At 42.4% G+C, this 27264-nt stretch overlaps 1 protein-coding gene across 1 annotated transcript; it reads right to left on the bottom strand.

The window, feature by feature from the left end:
• Positions 1-14922: 14922 nt before the first annotated feature.
• On the bottom strand, positions 14923-15754 carry LOC105481205 (high mobility group protein B1-like). Its single transcript, XM_071072475.1, has 2 exons — positions 15429-15754; positions 14923-15132 (listed from the first exon to the last, which is right to left on the bottom strand). Exons 1-2 carry the CDS (start codon positions 15702-15704, stop codon positions 14923-14925), a joined length of 486 nt encoding a protein of 161 aa, XP_070928576.1. The 5' UTR covers positions 15705-15754.
• Positions 15755-27264: the final 11510 nt, after the last annotated feature.

Raw genomic sequence — 27264 nt, 5'->3', positions numbered from 1 at the left:
TCAGACATTCATTTCTCCAACAAACATTTTCATGGGCTCTTGCTCTATACTGGGGATGTAGTGGTAAATGAAATAGATGAGGCCCTGCCCTCGTGGAACTTATAGTCTGGTAGAGGAAACAGACAATAAAATTCTCAATTGTGTAAGGAGGTAGAGATGCATGGGGAGAGGATCATAGTACGGATGCGGAAGCAGCGAGTGGTCAGGAGTGTACGTACCAAAAGGCAGGAGACCTGTGGGACGTGGGAGCAGCTGGGGCCGGAACTTGCGCCGGAGGAACCCCCTTGCCCGCTGGGGCGAGAAGAGGACACTTTCCTTGCGTGAAATTCCCTGTATTGTTAAAAGGACAATTAAGGAAAGGAATGAGAGGTCACCTGGGTGAATAGGCAACTTAGATGGGCCTCCCTGTGTTTCTGTCATGCCTCCAATTCTACGTCCAGGTGTCCAGAACACATTTTTTTCTGCTTTTGAAACCTTCCAGTACCTCTGGCAGAGATACACCCTCCTTGTTACCTGAGTGCGGAATCTTAACTCCTCTTTGTGCTACATCCGCACCATCTGCCTTAGTGCCTTGTTTTGTGTTTTCCCTCCTCCGGGGAGAATGTAATAAACTTAGCTGAGTCCCTTCCACATACAAGGAAATAATTTATTTTCTGTTACGTGTTTGGGGTGGGGATAAAAAAATGAACAAGAAACTAGCTCCTATCATTAAGGCACAGATAGTCCTTTGAAACATTACTTAACGGGCTATGGATGAACTTCAGGATATTGCTGATCCCCCAAAATTTTACGCTAATTAAATTAATTAATTAATTTTTTTTTTTGAGACAGAGTCTTGCACTGTTGCCCGGGCTGGAGTGCAATGGCATGATCTCGGCTCACCGCAACCTCTGCCTCCCCGGTTCAAGTGATTCTCCTGCCTCAGCCTCCCAGGTGGCTGGAATTACAGGTGCCTGCCACCACGCCCGTTTAATTTTTTTGTATTTTTAGTAGAGATGGGGTTTCACTGTGTTGGCCAGGCTGGTCTCAAACTCCTGACATTGTGATCCTCCAGCCTCAGCCTCCCAAAGTGCTGGGATTACAGGCGTGAGCCACCACGCCTGGCCTTTTTTTTTTTTTTTTTTTTAATTTGAGACGGTGTCTCACTCTGTCACCCAGGCTGGAGTGACTTTGCTATCTCTGCTCACTGCCTGCCTCCCGGGCTCAGGTGATCCTCCCGCCTCAGCCTCCCGAATAGCTGGAACTGTGGACACCCGCCACCACGCTGGGCTAATTTTTGTACATTTTGTAGCGACGGGGTTTGGCCATATTGGTCAGGCTGGTCTCAAACTCCTGGGTTCAAGTGATCCACCTGCCTTGGCCTCCCACCGTGCTGGGATTACAGGCGTGAGCCACCGTGCCCGACCGATATGCTAACTTTTTAACATTAATGACTATTGAACTAAAATAATGTTTATAAATTGTTTAAAATATGTATACTTATAATACTAAAATGCTTGTAATGAAAAAAGCAGTTCCCTGTCCTACTCTTTGGAGGCAATATGCTCAACTCTTTCACAAATTCATCCTGATATTTACCTTCATAATTTTTTCTTTCTTTTCTTTTCTTTTCTTTTCTTTTCTTTTCTTTTCTTTTCTTTTCTTTTCTTTTCTTTCTTTCTTTCTTTTTTGAGACAGGGTTTCACTTTGTTACTTAGGCTGGAGTGCAGTGGCGTGCTCTTTGCTCACTGCAGCCCCGATTTCTCCAGGCCCAAGCAATCCTCTGGCCTCAGACCCCAACTAGCTGGGACTACAGGTGGCCACCAATATGCCCAGCTAATTTTTGAATTTTTAGTAGAGACAGGGTTTCACCATGTTGTTTAGGCTGGCCTCGAACTCCTGAACTCAAGCGATCTGCCTGCCTCAGCCTCCCAAAGTGCTGGGATTACAAGCATGAGTCACCGCGCCTGGCCTACCTTTGTATTTCTAAGTAAATGTTTGTACCATTATTTCTTGGTTTGTTAATTTTTAGCATTATGTGTTGACTTCCTGACACGGTAGAGAAGGACTTGACTGTATCACTTCTGCTTCCCACCATATAGCTATGTAACAACTTTTGGTTAAACCAATAATCTGTGCCCAGCTGTATTAAAATTATTATGTATGCAAATATTGTTTAGTGATGAGCTAAGAAACACACTACAATCATGACTTCTAGTTTACATGGCCCTTCATTTTTCTTAGGGTTAATTATTGCCTTTTTTCTCTCATTTGTCTGATTTTCTATAAACAGTATTTACAGTTGGATTTTCACCTCAAATCCTCTAAGACTGTATCGAAAAGTCTAGCAATAATGTTTTCGATATACTCAGTATATAAGTTCCACTTTTTCTTTGGAGTTTTTGTCCCAGAGCCTGCCTTCCTCTTGTTTCAGTCTGGACTGGCTGCTCACTAGACTTGCTGTATAGTTGTCATTCTGGAATCTTCCTTCATTGCTGTTCTGGGGTGGTTTTGCCCATTTCCTGGATCCCATGTCTTCCTCTTGTTTTACTTCCTTGTTTTGCTAAAGCATCTCCTCTAGTAACTTCCTAAGAAAGGGAGATGGGGGAGATATGTTGTTAGAATCTTTGCATATTTGAAAATATCTTACTTCTATTTAACATTTGATGTGTTGTTGGGCTAGATATTCAAGTTTGAAAATAATTTTCTCTTTTTATTTTGAAGGTATACTACATTTTCTTACACCTTCTAGGGTTGCTATTAAAAAAGTATAATTCCTATTCATATTTCTGATCCTTTGTCTGTTACATCTCCCCCATCTGTGGAAGCCTTAGGATTCTGTCTTTAACTTGTTGGTTAGAAATTTTATAATGATTTGCTTTATTGTACCACTTTCTTAATTTGTTGTACTGAGCACTGATTCAAAATAGAAATTCATAGAGCTGAGCATGGTGGCTCATGCCTGTAATCCCAGTACTTTGGGAGGATGAGCAAGGAGGATTGCTTGAGCCCAGGAGTTTTAGGCTGCAGTGAGCTAGGATCGTGACACTGCACTCTAGCCTTTACAACAGAGCGAGAACTTGTCTTAAAGAAAAAACACAAAAAACGAAACCTTCTTTTCATCTTGCAAAACTGAACTCTAAAGCAACCCATTGTTTGTTTTTCGTTTTTCTATTTTTGTGGAATATCTTCTTGCATTATCTTCAGCCATTTTAACTTTTTTTTGTTTTTTGTTTTTGAGACAGGGTCTCGCTCTGTTGCCCAGGCTAGAGTGCAGTGGGCAATCTCAGCCCACTGCAGCCTCGACCTCTTGGGCTCAAGCGAGCCTCCCGCCTCAGCCTCCCACGTAGCTGGGACCACAGGCTTGTGCCACCACATCTGGCTAATTTTTTGATTTTTTGTAGAGATGAGGTCTTCTTATGTTGCCCAAGACTGAACTTTCAGTTTTCTTATTTTTAATTCCCAAGACCTTTTTTTCCTGCTGACTGTCTCTTTTCCATATTATTCTATCCTGGTTTTATGGACAGGCGTGTTTTCCTGTCTGTGAGGATATTATAATAGTGAATTTGTTTTTAGTTTTTCTTCTCTCTACTTTGTCTCTGTTTCCTTGGGTCATTTTAAATGTTAATTTATTTTGGCTACTCTCATGTTAATGGCCATGTCAAACTTCTGTCTATTCTAGCGATCTATTCATATTTAAGGATGAGACAATAAAAAGCTGAGTGGAGACTCTTAAGTGTTTGGGCAAGATGAGTTGACTAGCTCCTTGCTACTCAAAAAGGGCCAGCAGCATTGACATCATCTGGGAGCTCATTGGAAATGGAGAACCCTAGGTTCTCCTGTATTCTTCACTGTACCTATAGATTTAGAATCTGCATTTTAACAACATCACCAGGCAATTCAAGTGCACATTACGTTTTGAGAAGCACTAGGTTGACCGTAAGTTGCATAGATGATGTGCCAGATGTCGAATGTCGATATTGGGAGGTCTTCTCTCCAGGGAAGAATCCTCCAGTTGTGTTTGGAAAGTGGCTGTTCTTAAATAGCCAGAAATTTGCTGCATTCAGTCTTGAAGATAGAGGCTCGAGGTAATTTTGGGGTTGGAGTGGCTGTCTGGCCATTCTCCAGTTAGTCCTCCACATCCACTCTTCATCCTTTTTCACCCTTCTATCAATTGGACTCCCTTACGCCTTGGTGTTTGGTTGGCCAATAAGGAGCCCCAGCAGGAGGAGGGGGAACAGAAGTAGTAGTAGTAGTAGGAGGAGGAGGCAAAAGAGTAGTATCAGACTCTTTAATCTTGGGCTTCCTTCATCTTTTGAGGTCGCCTCAGGCTGGCCTTGTTCTTCAACCAAATGTCACTGCTCCTTTCAAGGTGGCCACCTCAGCACAACTCTTTCCTTCCTTTCCGGTCCTGATCCCTCTCCTCAACCTTTTGGGCTTAGGGATAGTATCAGCTTGGCTGTTATTAGTCCTGGGTTACTGTATTCTCTCTTATGGCTCCCCTACATCCACACTTTTGTAAAGAATCCTTCTTAAATACATTCTCCTCAAATTATCCTATCTTGAGGGTGCCATCTGTTTCCAATGGGATAAAGACTAATGTGGTAGGGTGGGGGAAGAGTGATGTCATGGAAGATGGCAGAGTAGAATTGATCCCTTCACCGAAACCACTATTGAGCTGGCAAGAACTGTCAGAACCAACTATTTGGAGCTCTAGATTCTAGTGGAGCACTTGCAGCATTGAAGGGAGTACTTGATGAAGAAAGCGGCTGGTGAATTTTGGTGAATACTTCCCAGCAGCATCCAGTTGTAGAGATGGCAGTCTGTATCCCTGATGTGCTTGGCGATGTGAGGGTGGGCTACAGGAACCTTGTCCTCCAAAAATCAGGCTTGTGTGTTTTGATATACCTTACAGTTTGCTAAGGGGGCCACCACAGAGGTTGGCCATTGTTTCAACCTCCATGGGCTGAGCTGAAATGGTTTTCTCATTGGTGGAGGGGATTAAAAAAGCTCTGTTTTTTTCTTTTCTTTTCTTTTTTCTTTTTTTTTTTTTTAAGATAAGGTCCTGGCCAGGCGCGGTGGCTCACACTGCTGAGCTACATGGCTGAGGTGGGCAGATCACTTGATGTCAGGAGTTCGAGACCAGCCTGGTCAACATGGTGAAACCCCATCTCTACTAAAAATGAAAAAAATTAGCTGGGCTTGGTTATGCGCCTGTAATCCCAGCTACTTGGGAGGCTGAGGCTAGGGGAATTGCTTGAACCTGGGAGGTGGAGGCTGCAGTGAGCCAAGATCATGCCACTGCACTCTAGCCTGGGTGACAGAGTGAGACTCTTATCTCAAAAAAAAAAAAAAAAAAAAGAAAAGAAAAAGAAAAAATGAGGTCTTGCTATGTTACTCAGACTAGGCTCAAACTCCTGGGCTCAAGCAATCCTCCTGCCTCAGCCTCCTGAGTGATGGAGGGGATTAAAAGAGAAAAAACAGCCCTTTTCTTTTTTGGATCCAGGAATTTAAGGAAATCTCTGTTAGGTCACTGGTTGACTGCAGAAATAGTAAGAGTCTTTAGTGACTACACATGCCAAGGAATATAGTCTTTGCAACATAGTTTGGAAAAGGCACGAAATAAATAGATGACTGTAGCTTTCTTCAAGCTATGATAATCCCTGAAACTGAGACAGAAGAGAAAATCTAATTTCAAGGGTTACAATTTCAATATTCAAAATTTCCAGTTCTCATCACAAAATTATAAAGTATGCAACATAAAATGAAAGTATGATAGTTGATAGAAACTATCTGTGAAGAGCACAGACATTGGACTTATATAAAAAGACTTAACTGTCTTAAATATGCTGAAGGAAAAAAGAAAAGAGCTCATGGAAACCATGAAGAATAGCTAAGGAAAATCAGGAGAATGATGTATATACAAGTATAGAATATCATAAAGAGATAGAAATAATAAAAAGGAACCAAATAAAAATTTTGGAACTGAGAAGTACAATAGCTGAAGTACAAAAATTACTAGAGGGGGTCAACAGCACATTTGAGCAGGCAGAAGAATCAGTGAAATTGAAGATAGGGCAGTTAAAATCACCCAGTTTGAGGAACAAAAAACAATTGAACAGAGCCTATTGGACATGTGGGACACAAATTAAGCATATCAAAACACATGTTATGGGAGTTACAGAACGAGAAGAGAGAGAGAAAGGGGAAGGAAAAATATTTAAACGGGGAAGGAAAAATATTTAAACACGTAATGGCCACAAAGTTCCCAGATGTGGTAAAACATGTGAATCAACACATCTAATGAGCTTGACAAACTTAAAGCAGGATAAACTCAGAGATTCACACTGAGACACATTATAGTCAACTGTTGAAAACCAAAAATAAGAGAAATTCCTTAAAGTGAAAAAGAGAAGTGACTCATCATTTACATGGATCCTGCATAAGAACAACAGCTAATTTTTCATCAGAAACCATGAAGGCAGTGTAATGATGATATCTTGAAAGTGCTGAAAGAAAAAAACCTGTCAACCAGGAATATTATAGCCCGTTCAATGTTCTTTCAAAACGTGAAGGAGCCAGGCATAGTGGCTCACGCCTGTAATTCCAGCACTTTGGGAGGCTGAGGTGGGTGGATCAACTGAGGTCAGGAGTTTGAGACCAGCCTGGCCAACATGGTGAAATCCCGTCTCTACTAAAAATACAAAAATTAGCCAGCTGTGGTGGCATGTGCCTGTAATCCCAGCTACTCGGGAGACTGAGGCAGGAGAATCACTTGAACCTGGGAGGTAGAGGTTGCAGTGAGCTGAGATTGGGCCACTGAACTCCAGCCTGGGTGAGAGAGGAAAACTCCATCTCAAAAAAAAAAAAAAAAAAAAAAAGACAACCAAATACCACATGTTCTTACTTGTAAGTGGGAGCTAAACATTGAGTATATATGGACACAAAGTAGGGAACAAGAGACACTGGGGCCTACTTGAGGGTGAAGGGTGGGAGGAGGGTGAGGATCAAAAAAACTACCTATTGAGTATTATGCTTATTACATGGATAATGAAACAATTTCTACACCAAACCCCCATGACATGCAGTTTACAACAATTTATGTAACAAGCTTGCACATGTACCCCTGAACCTAAATTAAAAGTAAAAAAAAAAAAAAAAAGAAAACAAATAGCATGATGGTAGAGGTAAGTTCTTTATTATCAATAATCATTAAAAATGTAACTAGATTAAACTCTTAATTAAAAGACAGAGATTGGCAAAATGAATTTTTTTTTTTTTGAGACAGTCTTGCTCTGTCACCCAGGCTGAGGTGCAGTGGTGCGATCTTGGCTCACTGCAACCTCCACCTCCTGGGATCAAGCAATTCTCCTGTCTCAGCCTCCTGCGTAGCTGGGACTACAGGCGTGTGCCACCACACCTGGCTAATATATATATATTTTTTGTATTTTTAGTAGAGGTGGGGTTTTACCATGTTGGCCAGGCTGGTCTCAAACTCCTGACCTCAAGTGGATCCACCTGCCTCAGCCTCCTAAAGTGCTGGGATTATAGGCGTGAGCCACTGTGCCTGGCCAGCAAAATGAATTTTTAAAAAATGATCCAACTATATGCTTTTACTAGAGACTAACTTAAGATCCAAAGATGCAAATAGGTTGAAAATAAAAGAATGGAAAAATATATTCTGGGGCTGGGCACAGTGGCTTATACCTGTAATCTCAGTACTTTGTCTTTTTTTTTTTTTTTGAGACAGAGTCTTGCTCTGTTGCCCAGGCTGGAGTGAAGTGGTATGATCTCAGCTCACTGCAACCTCTGCCTCTGGGGTTCAAGTGATTCTCTTGCCTCAGCCTCCCAAGTAGCTGGGACTGCAGGTGGGTGCCACCACACCCCAGCTAATTTTTTTTTGTATTTTAAGTAGAGATGGGGTTTCACCATGTTGGCCAGGCTGGTCTCGAACTCCTGACCTCAAGTGATACACCCACTTCAGCCTCCCAAAATGCTGTTATTACAGGCGTGAGCCACCATGCCTGGCCAATCCCAGCACTTTGGAAGGCCAAGTCAGGAAGATCACCTGAGCCAGGAGTTTGAGACCAGCCTAGGTAACATGGCAATACCCTGTCTCTACTAAAAATTAAAAAAAAAAAAAAAGGCCAGGAATGGTGGTGCACACCTGTGGTTCCAGCTACTGGAGAGGTTGAGGTGGAAGGATTGCTTTAGCCCAGGAATACTACGCAGCCATGGCTGCAGTGAGCTACAGTAAACTGTGTTTGTGCCACTACATTCCAGTCTGGGTGCCAGGGTAAGACTGTGTCTTTGAAAAAAAAAAAAAGATATTCTATGCAAATTATAACCAAAATAGAACTGGAATGGCTATGTTAGTATCAGAAAGAATATATTTTAAGTCAAGAATTGTTAGACAAAAAATATTTATATTGATAATAGGATCAATTCATCAGGAAAATATAATAATTATAAACATAAACACATCAAACAAGAGTCCAAAATATATAAAGCAAATATGGACAGAATTAAAGGGAAAAATAGTTCTACAATAATAGTTGGAGACTTCAATATCCTACTTTCAATAATAGATTGAACACCTAGACAGAAGATTGGCAAGGAAATAGAGGACTTGAAGAACACTGTAAACTAACTAGACTGCAGACATACAGATCACCTAACAACAGCAGAATATACTTCTCAAGTGTACGTGGAGCAATCTCCAGGAAAGAACATATGCTAGGCCAGAAAATGATTCTCAATACATTAAAAAAATCAAAATCATACAAAGTATCCTTTTCAACCACAATGGAATGAAGATAGAAATAAATAGCAGAAGAAAAACTGGAAAATTCACAAAGATAGGGAAATTGAACAACACATTTTTAGCCAATTTAAAGAAGAATTAACACCAACTCTACTCAAACTTTTCCAAAAAATGGAAGAGGAACGAACAGCTTCTAACACATTCTATGAGGCCAGTATTGCTCTCATATCCAGACAAAGATGCCATGAGAGAAGCAAAATTCAGGCCAATATCTCTTATGAATATAGACAGAAGGAATCCTCAACCAAATACTAGCAAACCAAATCCAATAGCACTTTAAAGAATTGGCTGGGTGTGGTGGCTCGCACCTGTAATCCCAGCACTTTGGGAGGTCAAGGCAGGAGGATCACTAGAGGTCAGGAATTTGAGACCAGCCTGGCCAACATGGTGAAACCCCATCTCTACAAAAATACAAAAATTAGCTGGTGTGATGGCGTGTGCCTGTAATTCCAGCTACAGAGACTGACACATGAGAATCACTTGAACCCAGGAGGCAGAGATTGCAGTGAGCTGAGATTGCACCATTGTGCTACAGCCTGGGCAACCAGAATGACACCCTGTCTCAAAAAAAAAAAAAAAAAAAAAAAAAAAAATTATATATATAAGAATCATGTACGAGACGGGCGGATCACGAGGTCAGGAGATCGAGACCATCCTGGCTAACACGGTGAAACCCCGTCTCTACTAAAAAATACAAAAAACTAGCCGGGCGAGGTGGCGGGCACCTGTAGTCCCAGCTACTCGGGAGGCTGAGGCAGGAGAATGGTCTAAACCCGGGAGGCGGAGCTTGCAGTGAGCTGAGATCCGGCCACTGCACCCCAGCCTGGGTGACAGAGCAAGACTCTGTCTCAAAAAAAAAAAAAAAAAAAAAAAAAAAAAAAAAAAAGAATCATGTACCATGTCTAAGTGGAATTTATCCCAGAAACCAAGAGTGGTTCAACACAAGGAAATCAATCAATGTGATATACCACAATAGCAAAATGACAGGAAAAACATGATCATCTCAATAGATGCAGAAAAAGCATTTGATAAAATTCAGCACCTTTTCATGATAAAAACTCAGAACACTAGAAATAGTGGGTGCTGTGATTTGAATGTGTGTATTCCTCCAAAATTCATGTGTTGAAACTCAACCCCAGTGCAATAGAATTAAGATATGGGGCCTGAAGGAGGTTATTAGTGCCCTCATAAAAGGGCTTGAGAGAACTAACTGGCTCCCCTTTCCCCTTCAATCTTTTCTGCTGTGTGAGGACACCATGTTGATCTCCTTTTGCCCTTCTACCTTTTCCTGCTTACTGTGAGGATGCCTCAAGAAAATGCTATCTATGGAACAGGCCCTCACCAAACACCAAATCTTCTGGCATTTTGGTCTTGGACTTCCCAGCCTGCAGAACTGTGAGAAGTACATTTCTTTCTTCTTTTTGGTGGCAAGGAGACAGGGTCTCGCTCTGTTGCCCAGGGTGGAGTGCAGTGGCAAGATTCTGGTTCACTGCAGCCTCAAACTCCTTGGTTCGATCAGTCCTGCCACTTTAGCTTCCCAAGTAGCTGGGACTATAGGTGCCTGCCATCATGCCTAGCTAATTTTTAAATGTTTAACAGAGATAAGTCCTCACTATGTTACCTGAGCTGGTCTTGAACTCCTGGCCTCAAATAGTCTTCCCACTTCGGCCTCCCAAACTGTTGGTATTACAGGGATGAGCCATTGTGCCTGGCAGAAATACATTTCTATTATTTGTAAATTAATCACTCTAAGGTATTCTGTGATAGCAGCAGAATGGGTTAAGATAAAAGGGAACTTCCTTTACATGATAAAGGACATTTTTTAAAAAAACCCCACAACACATTATTCTCAATGGTAAAAGACTAAAAGTTTAAAGTTTCTAGAATCAGGAACAAGACAAAGATGTCTGTTGTCATCTGTGCTATTCAACATTATACTGGAAATCCTAGACACAGCAATTAGGCAAGAAAAATAAATAAAAGGCCTCCAAATAGCAAAATAAGAAGTAAAACCACCACGATTTTTAGAAGACATGGCTCTCTTTATAGAAAATCCCATAGAACCTCAGAAACCTACTACAGCTGGTAAAGGAATTCAGCAAAGTTGCTGCAAGGCCAACACACAAACATCAGTTCTATTTCTTTATGCTAGCAGCGAACAATCTGAAAAGGAAATTAAGAAAACAATTCAATTTACAGTAGCATCTGAGAGAATAAATTACCTTGGAATAAATATAACTGAGGAGGTGAAAGACTTGTACACCAAAAACTAAAAACATTGATGGAAGAAACTAAGGAAGACCTAAATGAATGGAAAGACATCCCATGTTCATGTGTTGGGAGTGTTAATATTTTTAAGATGGCAATATTCCCCAAAGCAGTCTACAGATTCAGTGTAATCCCTATCAAAACTCCAATGGTCCTTTTTTTGGAGAAATTGAAACTTATCCTCAAGTTCCTATAAAACTGCAGGGACCGGCTAGGTGCGGTGGCTCTTGCCTGTAATCCCAGCACTTTGGTAGACTGAGGTGGGCGGATCACGAGGTCAGGAGATCAAGACCATCCTGGCCATCATGGTGAAACCCCGTCTCTACTAAAAATACAAAAATTAGTCAGGCATGGTGGTGCGCACCTGTAGTCCCAGCTACTTGGGAGGCTGAGGCAGGAGAATTGCTTGAACCCGGGAAGCAGAGGCTGCAGTGAGCTGAGATCATGCCACTGCACTCCAGCTTGGGCAACAGAGCAAGACTCCGTCTCAAAAAGAAAAAAAAAAAAAAACAAAACCCAAAAAACTGCAGGGACCTGTGAATAGCCAAAACAATATTTAAAAAGAAAAAGAAAATAGAAAGACTCACACTTCCTTATTTCCAAATTTCCCAGGAAGGTGTTTTTTTTTTTTTTTTTTTTTTGAGACGGAGTCTGGCTCTACCATCCAGGCTGCCCAGGAAGGTGTTTTTGAGACTGGGCCTAACTCTGTCATCTAGGCTGGAGTGCAGTGGCACAATTTTGGCTCACTGTAGCCCCTGGGCCCTGAACTCAAGTGATTTTCCCATCTCAGCCTCCCAAGTAGCTGGGACTATAGGTGCCCACTGCCACATTTGGCTAATTAAAAAAAAAAATTTTTTTTTTTTTTTTCTGGAGACTTGAGGTCTCACTATATTGCCCAGGCTGAAGTGTGGTACTTGTATAAAGACAGACACATATAGACCAATAAAATAGAATTGAGAGTTTAGCAATAAAACCAAATGTCTATGGTCAATTGATTTTTGACCAGGGTACCATTTAATGGGAGGAAAGAAGAGTCTCTTTAACAGATTCTGGTGGGACAACGGGATAACCACATGCAAAAGAAAACATGAATTCATACCCTTGCCTCATTCCACATGCAAAAACTAATTCAAACTGGATCAACAACATAAATGTAAATGATAAAACTATTAGAAGAAAACATGAGGTAAAACTTCATGACCTCAGATTTGGCATTCAAATCTTGAGCAACAGAGAAAGAAAAAAAGATAACTTGCTTTTTCTTTCTTTCTTTCTTTTTTGTTTTTCTTGAGACAGAGTCTCACTCTGTTGCCCAGGCTGGAGTGCAGTGGTGCTATCTCGGCTCACCGACACCTCTGCCTCCCGAGTTCAAGTGATTCTCCTGTTTCAGTCTCCCGAGTAGCTGGGACTACAGGTGTGTGCCACCATGCCATGCTAATTTTTGTATTTTTAGTAGAGACAGGGTTTTGCCATGTTGGCCAGGCTGGTCACAAACTCCTGACCTCAGGTGATCCACCTGCCTCAGCCTCCCAAAGTGCTGGGATTACAGGCATGAGCCACCGTGCCCAGTCAAATTGTTCTTTCTTAAAATTAAAAACTTGTGATACACTTGTACCAACTGTTCCTCCAAATGTGATACGAGTCAGCCAAGAACTGCCATTAAGTACATTAAGCTGAAAGTCTGAACCTATGTAATATAATAGGTTGCGCTATTTACAGAAAATGAGTGATTAAAAATTTTTTTTTTAATTAATAGAGATGGGTTCTCACTATGTTGCCCAGGCTGGTCTTGAACTCCTGGGCTTAAGTGATCCTCCCACCTCAGCCTCCCAAAGTGCTGGAATTACAGGTGTGATCCACTGTGCCCAGCCTGTTGTTTAAATTTTAAGTGGTTTAATGGGCCTCCCAAGGAGTTACCTGCTTTGGAAAATCACATATATTGAACCTCTCGTTTTGGCATAAAAAGAGATGCAGCTGGGTGTGGTGGCTCATGCCTGTAATCCCAGCACTTTGGGAGGCTGAGGTGGGTGGATCACGAGGTCAGGAGATAGAGACCATCCTGGCTAACACGGTGAAACCCCGTCTCTACTAAAACTACAAAAAATTAGCTGGGTGTGGTGGCACACGCCTGTAGTCCCAGTTACTCATGAGGCTGAGGCAGGAGAATCGCTTGAACCTGGGAGGTGGAGGTGCAGTGAGCCTAGATCAGGCCATTGCACTCCAGCCTGAGTGACAGAGCGAGATTCTGTCTCAAAAAAAAAAAAAAAAAAAAAAAGATACATCACTTTTATCAGTAGACAATTTCTCCTCATCTCTACTGAAAAAATGTTGAGTTGAAGAAATGTGAAATTATTAACTTGCCTGGGGTGCTCTCGTGGCTTGGTCCGGTTAAGATAGGAGGAGCAAATGTGACAGTGGAAATTAAGGTGATATTTTTAAAAATTTATTTATTTATTTATTTATTTATTTATTTATTTATTTACTTTTGAGACAGAGTCTTCCCCTGTTACTCAGGCTGGAGTGCACTGGCGCAATCATAGCTCACTGCAGGCTTGATCTCTCAGGCTCAAGCAATCCTCCAGCCTCAGCCTGCCTAGTAGCTGGGACCACAGGTCCACACTACCATGCCTGACTAATTTTTTTGATTTTTAAATACAGACAGGGTCTTGCCATGTTGCCCAGGCTGATCTCAAACTCCTGGGCTCAAGCAGTCCTCCCGCCTCAGCCTCCCAAAGTGCTGGGATTATAGGTGTGAGCCACTGTGCCAGGCCAAAAGATACTCTATTTGGATAGGAAGTGATGGCAGTTTACTCTGGGTGGAGTAGTGGAAATGGAGAAAAGCGGAGTTTTTGAGAATTATTTCAGTGAAAAAATCAAAAAGTTCTGGTGATGGACAGGTGCTCCACTAGTTTTCTATGCTGAGTAACAAATTACCACAAACTTAGCAGCCCCAAACAACACCCATTTATTATCTTACAGTTTCCATGGGTCAAGAGTCTAGGCACAACTTAACTGGGTCCTCTGCTCAGGAACTCACCAGACTTCAGACCAAGTATTGACATGGGCTGTAATTTCATCAGAGGCTCAACCAGGGAAAGGCCAATTTGCAAGCTTCCTCAGGTTGTTGGCAAATTCATCTCCTTGCAGTTGTAGCACTGAGGTCCCCATTTTCTTTCTGGCTCTCAGAGGCCAACCACAGTTCCTTGATAAACATGATAGCTTCTTTTTTTTTTTTTTTCCTAATAAAAGAATTGTACTTACTTAGAAGCATTCAGAATGTCAACAAAACAGCTGCAACTTTTTATTTTTTGCAATTACAAAGTGGTATTCAGTTAACAGAACAATTATTTTGTATAAACTGCATCAGAGACAACTGAAGATGAAAAAACTACCATCCCTGTATATAACTAATTTGTGCTGTGGACCAACAAGAACCTGCTTTAAATTTCCATGCCAATTTACAACCCCCGTACTGTACCAGGCAAGGTTAGTGGCTACTGAAAATACCACCAGGAGAGGGCTATCTAAAGACACATTTGGCAGTGTGTTAGCTATACAAAAAAAAAAAGACACTGTGCATTTTAAAAACAAATCTTACACAGCCTTACATTTCAATATTTTTCTTTAAAAGGAGTGAGTTTTTTGCAGGGGGTTAAATGCTTTATAGACAAGAAAAAAAACTGTGCCAGAAGCAACTTATTCATCATCATCTTCTTCATCTTCATCTTTCTCCTCTTCCTTATCTTCTTCATCTTCCTCCTCTTCCTTCTATTTTCTTGCCTTTTTAGCCTTGACACTTCCCTTTTTTTTTGCTGCATCAGGCTTTCCTTTAGCTTGATATGCACAATATCCTATTCATATTTTTCCTTCAGCTTCGCAGCGTTCTTTTCATAAGGGTGCTTGTCATCTGCAGCAGTGTCATTCCACATCTCTCCCAGTTTCTTTCCAACATCACCAATGGACAGGCCAGGATGTTCTCCTTTGATTTTTGGGCGATACTCAGAACAGAACAGGAAAAAGGCTGAAGGAGGCCTCTTGGGTGCATTGGGATCCTTGAACTTCTTTTTTTTTTTTTTTTTTTTTTTTTTTGAGATGGAGTCTCATGCTGTTGCCCAGGCTGGAGTGCAGTGGCACTATCTCTGCTCACTGCAACCTCTGCCACTTGGGTTCTAGTGGTTCTCCTGCCTCAGCCTACTGGGTGGCTGGGATTACAGGTGCCTGCCACTGCGCCTGGCTAATTTTTGTAGTTTTAGTAGAAAGGCGGTTTCACCATCTTGGCCAGGTAGTCTTGGATTCCTGACCTCGTGATCCACCGGCCTCGGCGTACCAAAGTGCCGGAATTACAGGCGTGAGCCACCGAGCCCGGCCTGAACTTTTTTGTCTCCCGTTTAGGAGGGATATAAGTTTTCATTTCTCTTTCATAATGGGCCTTGTCCGCCTTTGGCATATCTTCAAATTTGCCTTTCTCTTTAGCAGTCATGGTCTTCCACCTCTCTAGGCACTTCTGAGAAAACTCTGAGAAGTTGACTGAAGCAGCTGGGTGCTGCTGCTTATGCTCCTTCCAACAAGTTTGCACAAAAAATGCATGTGCTGACATTTTGCCTCTCAGCTTCTTAGGATCTCCTTTGCCCATGTTTAGTTATTTTTCCTCAGTGAGGCACAGAGTCGCCCAGTGCCCTTCTGGCTCTCACTTGCCCTGGTGCGGTCTCTATGGAGCTCAATGTACTGCAATGGCTGTGAGAGCGGGAGCCAGACGCAGCCTCCTCATTCCCTCTGCTCTGTAACATTACTCTTCGATAGCTTACTTCGTTAAAGCCAGCAAGGGAGTCTCTCTCGAGCCAGCTAAGATGGAGTATTATATAACATAACGTAATCACAGGAATGCCATCCAGTCACTATTGCCATATAACATACCCTAAACAAGATTCTAACATCTATCACCTTGGCTATATATCCCAAGTAGCTGGGATTACAGGTGTATGCCATGACAGCTGGCTAATTTTTGTATTTTTAGTAGAGATGGGGGTTCACTATGTTGGTCAGGCTGGTCTAGAACTCCTGACCTCAAGTGATCCACCAACCTCGGCCTCCCAAAGTGCTGGGATTATAGGCATGAGCCACCACTCCCAGCCCACCTTGGCTATCTTCTATTGATTAGAAGCAGGTCACAGGTTCTGCCTCAAGGGGAGAGGATTCTACAAAGGCATGCCTCATTGTGGGTAGGGGGATGCTATTTAGAGTGTGTCTCCCCCAAGTAGAATAAGGGAAAGTGAAGTATCACCTATAACATTCAAGTTGCTGGCATGAGCAGGTGGGTGGAAGTTGTGCCATTTGTTGAGACACAGAGCATGTTGGTTGAGGAAAGCTCTTGAGTTCAGTTGCTGTCATTTGAGTTAAGCTGCTGAGGGGCATGAACCATGCCTGTTTTGTTTATCATTCTATATCCAGTGCCTGGTGTAGTTCCTGACACATAGTAGATACATTATAGAATGAATGAATGAAATCTGTAAGATACCCAAGCAGAGATATAGATGAAGCTGACATCTCCTGGATGCCATTTGTGAGGTGTTGACTGATCGTGCATTTTCAGAATGCATGTGTTTGTGCACCATTGGTGCGTAATAGTGATGAACATGCTGGCTTGGATGAGATGGCCTAGGAAAGAGGGTTCAGGGAAGAGAGCAAAGGTCTTGGGACTGAGCACTGGGAACCCCAGGACTGAGAAGTGAGGCTGGAGAAGAAACATTGGCAAAGAATGCAAAGAGAGGACAGACACAAAACTGGTGCCAAATGCTGCTGGGAAGTGGAGACAAGATTGAGAGGTGTGCCTGGGGGGAACTGGTTTTGGTAGAGTTCCCCACTAAGTGGGGCTCAGCTGCCAACTTAGTGGGTGGAGAAGTGGAGGAGGTAAGGACGTGGAAGGCAAGTAGACAACTCTTTCTAGGAGTCTGGCTGAAGGGGAGGAGGGACTGAGTGATAGCTGGAGAGAAATGAGCCATCCACAATTGAGATCATCCAGGTCCTGACTCCAATAGACTGCATCCTGAGGCAGTGGCTGCGGTGTTCTGGACTGGGTCCACCCTCTGGGTCAGAGAGAGAGAGAGAGAGAGCACCTTCTCTGCCTAGCTCAAATTCTTTCTTTTATATTATCTTCCTTTTATATTACTGTCTCTGTTATGTTCTTTTTTTTTTTTTTGGGATGGAGTCTCACTTTGTTGCCCAGGGTGGAGTGCAGTGGCACAATCTTGGCTCACTGCAACCTCTACCTCCCAGGTTCAAGTGATCCTCCTTCTTCAACCTCCCGAGTAGCTGGGACTACAGGTGTGCGCCACAATGCCCAGCTAATTTTTGTATTTTTAGTAGAGACGGGGTTTCACTCTGTTGGCCAGGCTGGTCTTGAACTCCCGACCTTAGGTGATCCACCCCCCTGGGCCTCCCAAAGTGCTGGGATCACAAGCGTGAGCCACCACACTAGGTGTTATATTCTTATAATAGTTAGGCTAACATATTTCTTTAAGAAGGTTTAGCTGGGCGCAGTGGCTCACGCCTGTAATCCCAGCACTTTGGGAGGCTGAGACGGGCAGATCACGAGGTCAGGAGATGGAGACCATCCTGGCTAACACAGTGAAACCCTGTCTCTACTAAAAAATACAAAAGATTAGCTGGGCATGGTGGTGGGCGCCTGTAGTCCCAGCTACTCAGGAGGCTGAGGCAGGAGAATGGCGTGAGCCCAGGAGGTGGAGCTTGTAGTGAGCCAAGATTGTGCCACTGTACTCCAGTCTGGGCGACAGAATGAGACTCCGTCTCAAAAAAAAAAAGAAGGTTTAAAAGCCACAAATTTGGAGAATATGCTTGGATACCTCTTTCCTCTCCCCTTCCTCCTCCCTTCTCTCCCCAATAATTCTGTCCAGAATGTCCTTCCTTCCCTCCCTTCCTTTTATTTAGAATGAAAGAGACTTGAGAAGTTTTCATTGCTGACTAGGTGAATGCAATAGAGAGGGAAAAGTTGGAAAGAAAGGAAGAAAGAATGATAATGAATAGTGTGAGGCTTCTGAGAAAATGATGAGGAGATGGACTCTAGGATGCAGGTGGTGGGACTGGGGGTGGAGTGGCCAAGGGACACCAACTTATTTATGGCAGGAGGAAGGCACGTATGTGTGTGTGTGTCTGTGTGTCTGTGTGTCTGCGTGTCAGGTGGGGGCAGTGATAATATCGGTTTGGTTTCAGGAAGCAGAGAGAGGCTTAGGTCCGATTGTCTTTTGTTTCTACCTCAGTCCTGGAGGCACTACCTTCTATGTAATAAACTGTTCATACTTGTTGAACAAAAGAAAGGGTAAATAAGTCCTTAAAGGACAGCATAAATAGCATGTCTCTTCCTTAGATTTTCAGAATGAAATCTTTATTCACTTTTGTTATCATACAAATAACACATAGTGTTTGTAAGAAGTTTCAATAATACAGAAAATTTCCAGCCAGGTGTGGTGGCTCACACCTGTTATCCCAGCACTTTGGGAGGCCAAGGCGGGTGGATCATCTGAGGTCAGGAGTTCGAGACCAGCCTGACCAACATTTTTAGTAGAAACTCTGTCTCTACTAAAAATACAAAATTAACTGGGCATGGTGGAATGTGCCTGTAATCCCAGCTACTCGGGAAGCTGAGACAGGAGAACCTTTTGAACCCGGGAGGTGGAGGTTGCAGTGAGCCGAGATCCCACCATTGCACTCCAGCCTGGGCAACAAGAGTGAAACTTTGTCTCAAAAAAAAAAAAAGAAAAAAAAAAGAAAAAAATTTCCCTCAAATTCTAACCTACAGGGATAACAACTGTTAAGGGTCAGCCTTACCGGTAGTTATATATTAAACAAAAGAGGATCACTTGATATGTGGAATTGTGTCAGCTGTTTTTCTCATGTGAACATTTATGTGCTTTGTGTCAATATGTAAAGACGTTCTTTATCTTTTATAACATCTGCCTGGTCTCCATAATACCTCCAAGTCTCATAAATTTATTTAACCAAAACCCTATTGATGGACATTCAGGCTGTTTCTAACTTTTCAGTACAATGGCCCTTCTTGTTCACACAACTTTGCACCGTGCACCATTCTTTTCTTAAATTCCTAGAAGATGACAACATGCCTGCGCATTTCAGCTTTTGATACTATCTTCCAGGTTTGCCTGCTGAAGCCAGTTTAGGCTTCCATCAGTAGAATGGAAGTGCACCTGTTTCTGCCCTGCCCTTGCCAACAACTGGCTACTAGAAATCTTTTGAATCCTTTCCATCTAAGTGAAAAATGATATCTCATTTTATTTATTATTTATTTTTAATTTTATTTTTTTTGAGATGGAGTTTTGCTCTTGTTGCCCAGGCTGGAGTGCAATGGTGCGATCTAGGTTCACTGCAACCGCTACCTCCTTGGTTCAAGCAATTCTCCTGCCCCAGCCTTCCCAGTAGCTGGGATTACAGGCACCCGCCACCACATCCAGATAATTTTTTTGTATTTTTAGTAGAGATGGGGTTTCACCATGTTCACCAGGCTGGTCTCGAACTCCTGACCTCAGGTGATCCACTCATCTTGGCCTCCCAAAGTGTTGGGATTACAGGCGTGAGCTACTGTGCCTGGCTAATATCTCATTTTAATTTGCTTTTCTGTAATTATTAGTGAAGTTGAACATCTCGAGTGTGAATTTTGGACATTTTTGTGTCTTCTTTTAAAATAGAGTGCTTCTTTATGCCTTTTACTCATTTTCCTACTGGGTTTGTAATTTTCATATTATTTCCAAACAATTCACAGTTTAATAATATTACTCTTTTTTCATCATGTTGTGAATGCTTTTTTTCCATTTTATTGTCTTTTGCTTTGCGATATAGAGATTTTAGTTTCATATTTGTCAGTCTTTTTCTTTTCTTATGGCTTTGTCTTTGACATGTTGCTGAGAGAGCTGATTGCCACATTAAAATTATAAAACATTCTTTCATGTTTTCTTTATTACTTTGTAGTTCAGCTTTTTTCATTAAGTTTTGTTCTTTTCCGCTTTTTAAAATTAGAGGGCAATATGTGGCAATATATGATTATATTCTAATGACATCCTTGAATGTAATCACTTTATCTCCTCATAATGCCCTCATACACACTTCAAAAGCAGAGAGGAGAAAAAGAGGGATGATGAGAAATAGTTTTTTTTGGTGAACTTAAATAGAACAGCTGATCTTATGCAACTAATAAGTAAATAATTCTGCATTTCCATGAAAAAAAGAATGACTGCTACCCAATTAAGGTTTATCCTTTCAGACTCTATTAATGCATTTCATCATACGTTCATATGGATATCTATGCACACATTTAACATAAATGGTATCATTCCATGTATGTTATTTATAATTTGGATTTTTTTGAGAAAGAGTCTAGTTGCCCAGGCTGGAGTGCAATGGTGTGATTTTTGCTCACTGCAACCTCCACCTCTCGGGTTTAAGCGATTCTCCTGTCTCAGCCTCTCTAGTAGCTGCGATTACACACGTAGGCCACCAAACCTGGCTAATTTTTGTATTTTTAGTAGAGATAGGGTTTCACCATATTGGCCCGACTGGTCTTAAACTCCTGACCTCAAGTGATCTGCCTGCCTCGGCCTCCCAAAGTCTTGGGATTATAGTTGAGCCACCACACCTGGCCTATAAACTGCTTTTTATTGAACATTATATAGTTCTTTGTCAGTACATACATATTTACTTCTTCCTTTTCTAACTGACTACTGCACAACAGTCTATTCTATGAATGTAGCATAGTTTATGGATAAATTCTTTTATATTTAAGGCTTTCGCCCATCCGATTTTTTTTTGCATATGTGTATATAAGTGGAGTGAGTTAGGGATATAACTATTTTTTCCTAATAATTTCTCAACTATCCTATCACCACTGTTGCATAACCCATCTTTTCTCCACTGATTTGAAATGTTACTGTCATAATTGAATGGACACTAAGCGGAGAATGCTGGGAGGTGGGCAGAGCAAAGTGTTCAGGAACATCTGAAGGAGCTTCCTGCTTCTGCTGGACCAGCGGTACCAGCTGGCCTGGGTATTTCTGTTTCTTCCCCAGCCACATAGCTTTCTCTGCACTGACACAAAAAAAGGACTGCTCAGTATTCCCTAATTTATCCCCAGAAATAAATGCAAACATCTTAGTTTTGAAATGAGACCATTTAATACTACTACCACGAATCTTGTGTAAGTCTTACTATTCAGCAGACCTACTGATCATCTCTGTCTCTGTAGAGTTCCTGAGGTGTGTGTGGGCCTAGGTGCCATATGACTCGCTCGGGGAAGACCCAGCTCCAGAGCCTTCCCTCCTGGAAGTTGAGGGTGGGGGCATGAGAGACATAGCCGGAGCTGGGTTTGCTTTTGCAAAGTGCTCCATTGGTAAAAATGGGATGGTTTTGGGTGATTAATGGTGAATCTATTTTAATTTAAATCATTACGTATTTGTTGTAAGTCACGTTAATAAAAGTGACTCAATTTAAAGAAGAACATGGTACTTAAGCAGGCATGGCAAAAATGCTGAAAGTGGTTTGAGGATGATGGAAGTTGGGAAGACCCCAAATTAGATGGTCGTATTATTAATCAAGAGTGCCCTCAGCTGCTAGTGACAAAAACCTAACTCCAGTGGCTTAAAAACATAGGGGTGAGGTGTTTTTTTGGTGTTGTAATTTTACACATAAAATTTGCTAATATTGGTTGGGTGCTCAGCGATGTCCAGGACTGATTGCTCTCTTCCCAGTTCTTTTGTCCTTTTCCTGATGGTCCCATGATGGTTGCTCCAGCTCTAGCAGTCACAAGCAAAAGGAAGGAAAAGGGAGAGAGGGTGCCAAGCAGTGTCTTTCTTTCTCTTTGGTAGGAAAAGCGAGGTTTTTTAGAGTTCCCAGCAGTCTTCTCCTTGAGCCTCATTGACCAGAATCATATCTGTGGCCGCCACTAGGTGTAAAGAAGGCTGGTAGAGTGGGCAATAGGTTGCACAACTGGCTTAGACCATCCTCATCCAATGGAGGTTCTGCTAGTGAGAGAGGAAGGGCGATGGATAGTGGATAGACAACTGCCATGTGGGAGTGCGCGGACCCACAGAGGGAAGTAGAGATGCGGACCATATGGCCCCAGAGAGAATGCTGCAGTGGGAGCAGCGTCAGGCTTCCAGCTCCAGTTCCTGAGTGACAAGCTGTCCTGCATTGCCTGTTCTTGCAAGTTGGCGAGATTGCCTGTTCTAACATTTCCATCAACTCTCTTTTGACTTGAGCTCCTGGGAGTGGGTTTCTGTTCTTTACAGCCTGGAGCAGAGTTTTGGAGTTTTATTTAAGAGTTTTAAAATAAAACACATTTTATTTTATTTGATTTTGAGACAGAGTTTCCCTTTTGTTACCCAGGCTGGAGTGCAGTGGCGCGACCTCGGCTCACCGCAACCTCCGCCTCCTGGGTTCAAGCAATTCTCCTGCCTCAGCCTCCAGAGTAGCTGGGATTACAAGTGTGCACCATCACGCCGGCTAATTTTGTATTTTTAGTAGAGACGGGGTTTCTCCACGTTGGTCAGTCTGGTCTCAAACTCCCGACCTCAGGTGATCCGCCTGCCTGGGCCTCCAAAAGTGCTGGGGTTACAGGCATGAGCCACCGTGCCTAGCTCTTAGACACATTTTAAAGTTTATTTTCTCATTTGTTCTTTATAGTAGTTATTATTAGCCTTATTTTACAAAGAGGAGAAGGAGGTTCCAAGAGGTTGGGTTAAGTTGGCAAACTCCATGTGACTCTAACCCAGGTCTTCTGACAACTAACACATTTTTCATGCTGTCTTTCTATTTTTAAGATTACCACCTTTAAAGGGGAAGTGTTTGTTCCTTAAATAGCACCGAGAGTACAAAGGAAATAAATATATGGGAGACTGAGTTTCTTCTGGGGCCTGTCAGTGCTACCCATCAACTCTGTTCCTGGATTAAGTCGAAAGGCAGGAGGCAGCTTGGCTGTGTCATGCACTGGGCTTTAGAGACCTAGGGAATGTTTAGTTTTCTGTTTGTCTATTTCCAAACATTATGTGTGTAATTTATTGTCCCGATTATAACTCAACATGGTTGGAAGATGTGAGTCATTCAAGTCACAGATTTGTGTGAGAAGCACCAGAGAAAACAAGTGCATTTGGGAGCTGCGACCCTTATCCTTTCTCACGCCTTAGTTTCTCCTTGGGTGACCTCAGCCACCCATAGTTTTTATCACTCCCAAGACAACACTTTGAGAGCAAACGTTTTAATCAATTCCTGGTCAAAAATAAATCATGATTTCTTTTCCCTAAACTTGCTGTTTCTCCTGTGTTCCCTGTCTCGGTAAATGGTATAACCATCTACACAGTCATGCCAGGCTGCCCTCACCCTGGCACACAACCCCTTGACCACATTATGCAGATTCCTTCCCCTAAATTACACAGTAACATGCCCCTCCCCCTTTCCCTTTATTCTCCTACAGAGGATGGTGGCCGCAATCTCCTACACTCTGTTTTCTTGGTTGTTAGAAAACCTGTGATGCCTGTTAATCATATCGATTCCCAGGCCCTTCCCCTAGACTCAGCAGGTCTGGAGGGGGGCCTTGCAATCTGTATACTTAACAAGTACCCCAGGCAATTCTTCTGAGCAGTGGGCAGCACTAGTGGCTGGCCTTGCTTCGGGTCTCTCTCTTGTCAGTATAGCCCCATTCTGCTGTAGAAGTATCTTCCTAAAATATGCTGGTGGTTCTTTATCTGTAGCACAAGATCCAAACTCTTGTAGCATGGCAAACAGGGCATGATTTGGTTCCGACCTCCCTTGCTGGCCTCATCTGCTTCCCTGGTTGCTCATAATACAAACTATCTGTTAACTCTGAGGATTCCTTCCATTGCTCTTTTATTGCTCAATGCCTTTGCATATGCTATTCTTGGTGCCTAGGCAGGCCTCCTTCCCCAGGTCTATCTGGAAAACCCCTATTCATCCTGCAAGACCCAACTCAAGTGTTGCCTCTTTCTGGAGACTTTTCTTGCCGCCACTGCAGCTTGAACGTACATATATTATTGCAGTTACCCCTGTGGCTCCGCTATAGCAGAGACTGTGCTTAGCCCACAGGTACACCTAGTATTTGTAGTAGTAGGTGCTTGTTAAACAGGGTTGAATAAAGGTAGCTTCTCCTATGTGAGAGGAAATGTAGTGAAAGCAAATAGGGCAATTTTTAGGAAAACAGTATTCCCATCCTTCGTTTGTGAGTCTAAACTCTCGGGAGTTTCTTACTGTGAAAATCAGTCATCACTTTATCTGTGTGCATTTACAAAGTCAATATATTAAACTGTGTAATAATAGTTAACATATATCTGGTGCTAACCAGTGTGCCAGGAACTTTGCATTCATCTTCTCAGTTCATCTTACAGATGAGGAAACCGAGGCTCAGAGGAGAATTAATTTTCCCAAGGTCATGGCTGGGTGTGGTGACTCATGCCTGTAATCCCAGAACTTTGGGAGGCTGAGGCAGGTGGATCAACTGAGGTCAGGAGTTTGAGACCAGCCTGGCCAACATGGTGAAACCCCGTATCTACTAAAAATACAAAAATTAGCCAGGCATGGTAGTATGCACCTGTAATCCCAGCTACTTGGGAGGCTGAGGTAGAAGAATTGCTTGAACCCGGGAGGCAGAGGTTGTAGTGAGCCGAGATCAGGCCACTGCACTCTAGCCTAGGCGACAGAATGAGACTCCATCTTTAAAAAAAAAAAAAAAATTTCCAAGGTTACAGAACTGATAAGTAGTAGAATTGTTACAATGCTATTCTGCTTCTTCCAGAAATTTGGTTAACAATCATTAGGATATACAGTATGTGTCTAGGATGAAACATGCTAGGTAATGTAAATGAGTAAAGCACTCTGGCCATGAGGCAACAAGGGGTACAAAGTGTGGCAACCAGTTATGGGTTAAAGGATTTGGCCAAGACAAATCCTTGTCTTGATAGCCCCAACATTTTATTGTGAACAATTTTAAACATAAAGAAAAGTTGGGCCTGGCCCGGTGGCTCATGCCTGTAATCCCAGCACTTTGGGAGGCCGAGGTGGGTGGATCACTTGAGGTCGGCAGTTCAAGACCAGCCTGACCAACATGGAGAAACCCTGTCTCTATTAAAAATACAAAAAATTAGCCAGGTGTGGTGGCTCATGCCTGTAATTCCAACTACTTGGGAGGCTGAGGCAGGAGAATTGCTTGAACCTGGGAGGCAGAGGTTGCGGTGAGCCAAGATCACGCCATTGCACTCCAGCCTGGGCAATGAGAGTGAGACTCCGTCTCAAAAAAAAAAAAAAAAAAAAAAAAAAGAAAAGAAAAGAAAAGAAAAGTTGACAGAATTTCACTGACTGTCTACTTGTACATCTACTACCTAGATTCTGCCATTAACATTTTACCTGCTTTATCTCATATTTATCCATTATCCATCCCTATAGCCATTAATCCATTCTTTTGGATATGTTTCAAAGTAACTGTGGACACCAGTATACTTCTCCCTAAATACGTCAGTGTGTACATCATTGATTTGATTAGAGATCAATATTTGTTTATAGTTTTTTTTTTTTTTTTTTTTTTTTTTTTTGAGACGGAGTCTCTGTTGCCCACGCTGGAGTGCAGTGGTGCGATCTTGGCTCACTCCAACCTCTGCCTCCCAGATTCAAGTGATTCTCCTGCCTCAGCCTCCCAAGTAGCTGGGATTACAGGCGTGTGCCACCACGCCCTGCTAATTTTTGCATTTTTAGCAGAGATGGGGCTTCACCATGTTGGCCAGGCTGGTGTCAAACTCCTGACCTCAAGTGATCCTCCCACCTTGACCTCCCTAAGTGCCAGGATTACAGGCATGAGCCACTGCACCTGGCCTTTAGTGTTTTCTTTTGATGTAAAGTTTGTATACAATGAAGTGCACAAATCTTAAGTGTATATTCTCTAAGTTTCAACCAATAGGTGCTCCTGCGTAATTCCAATGCCCATCAATATAGAAAACATTATCATCATTCCTAAAAATCGTCTCATGTTCCCCTGTGGCTGGTTTGTCTCTGCCTCCATCCTCCCAGAGGTAACTTCTGCTCTGATTATTTTCAGATTAGTTTTGCCTGTTCTAGAACTTCATAGAAGCAGAAGGCTTCTTTTACTCAGTGTAATGTTTTTAAGATACATCATGTTGTGGAGTATATCAGTAATTCAATCCTTTTTATTGATGAGAATGATTCCATGGTATGACTATTCCACTGTATGTTTGTTTAGCCATCCTCCTATTGATGGACACCTGGACTGTTTCTAGTTTTTGGCAATTATCAATAAAGCTATTAATATTTTTGTGAACATATTATTTTCATTTCTCTTGGGCATATTCCTAGGAGTGGGATTGCTGGGTCGGAGAGTAGAAGTATGTTTAATTTTATAAGAAACTGCCAGACCTTTTACCAAAGTGGTTGCACCATTTTACGTTCCCAGCAATTATATGTGAGGATTCCAGTTGCACCACAACCTCACTAACAGTCGATATTATCATGCTTTTGTATTTTTAGTCATTCTGGTGATTGGGTAATGATGTTTCTTTTCTTTTTCTTTCTTTTTTTCTTTCGAGATGGAATCTCACGTTCACTCAGGCTGGGTCTTAGCTCACTGCAACCTCTGCCTACCAGGCTCGAACAATCCTCCCACCTTAGCCTCTCCAGTAGTTGGGACTATAGGCGCATACCAGCACGCCCAGCTAATTTTTGCATTTTTTGTAGAGACAGGGTTTCACCAAGCTGCCCAGGCTGGTCTGAAACTCCTGGCCTCAAGCAATCCACCCGCCTTGGCCTCCTGAAGTGCTGGGATTACAGGCGTGAGCCAACATGCCTGGCCCGCATTGTTGATAAACCTTCCTTTCCCTCACTGGATTGCTTTGGAACTTTTGATGAAAATCAAGTGATGGTATAAGTTTGGCTCTATTTCTAGGATTTCTTTTACATTCCAGGTTTAGCTGAGTTTTGCCATGAGCTCAGTATTGTCAAATCTTCAATTTTTTTTTTTTTTTTTTGAGACAGAGTTTTGCTCTTGCCACCCAGGCTGGAGTGCAATGGTGTGATCTCGGCTCACTGCAACCTCCGCCTCCTGGGTTCAGGTTTTATATATATGTAAAACTGTCCCAGCCTCTGGAGTAGCTGGGATT

The sequence above is a fragment of the Macaca nemestrina genome, chromosome 11 (assembly GCF_043159975.1).
Source record: "Macaca nemestrina isolate mMacNem1 chromosome 11, mMacNem.hap1, whole genome shotgun sequence".
Taxonomy (NCBI): Eukaryota; Metazoa; Chordata; class Mammalia; order Primates; family Cercopithecidae; genus Macaca; species Macaca nemestrina.
The sequence above is the reverse complement of the archived record's forward strand: the minus strand, read 5'-3'. Positions and strand labels throughout refer to the sequence as shown.

Excerpts from the sequence above, each read along its gene's own strand:
- LOC105481205 (XM_071072475.1), bottom strand. The coding sequence starts at position 15,704 with ATGGGCAAAGGAGATCCTAAGAAGCTGAGAGGCAAAATGTCAGCACAT. Across the intron at positions 15,133-15,428 it reads AAAAGTTCAGGCCGGGCTCG|AAGTTCAAGGATCCCAATGC; the intron begins GTGGCTCACGCC and ends AAAAAAAAAAAG.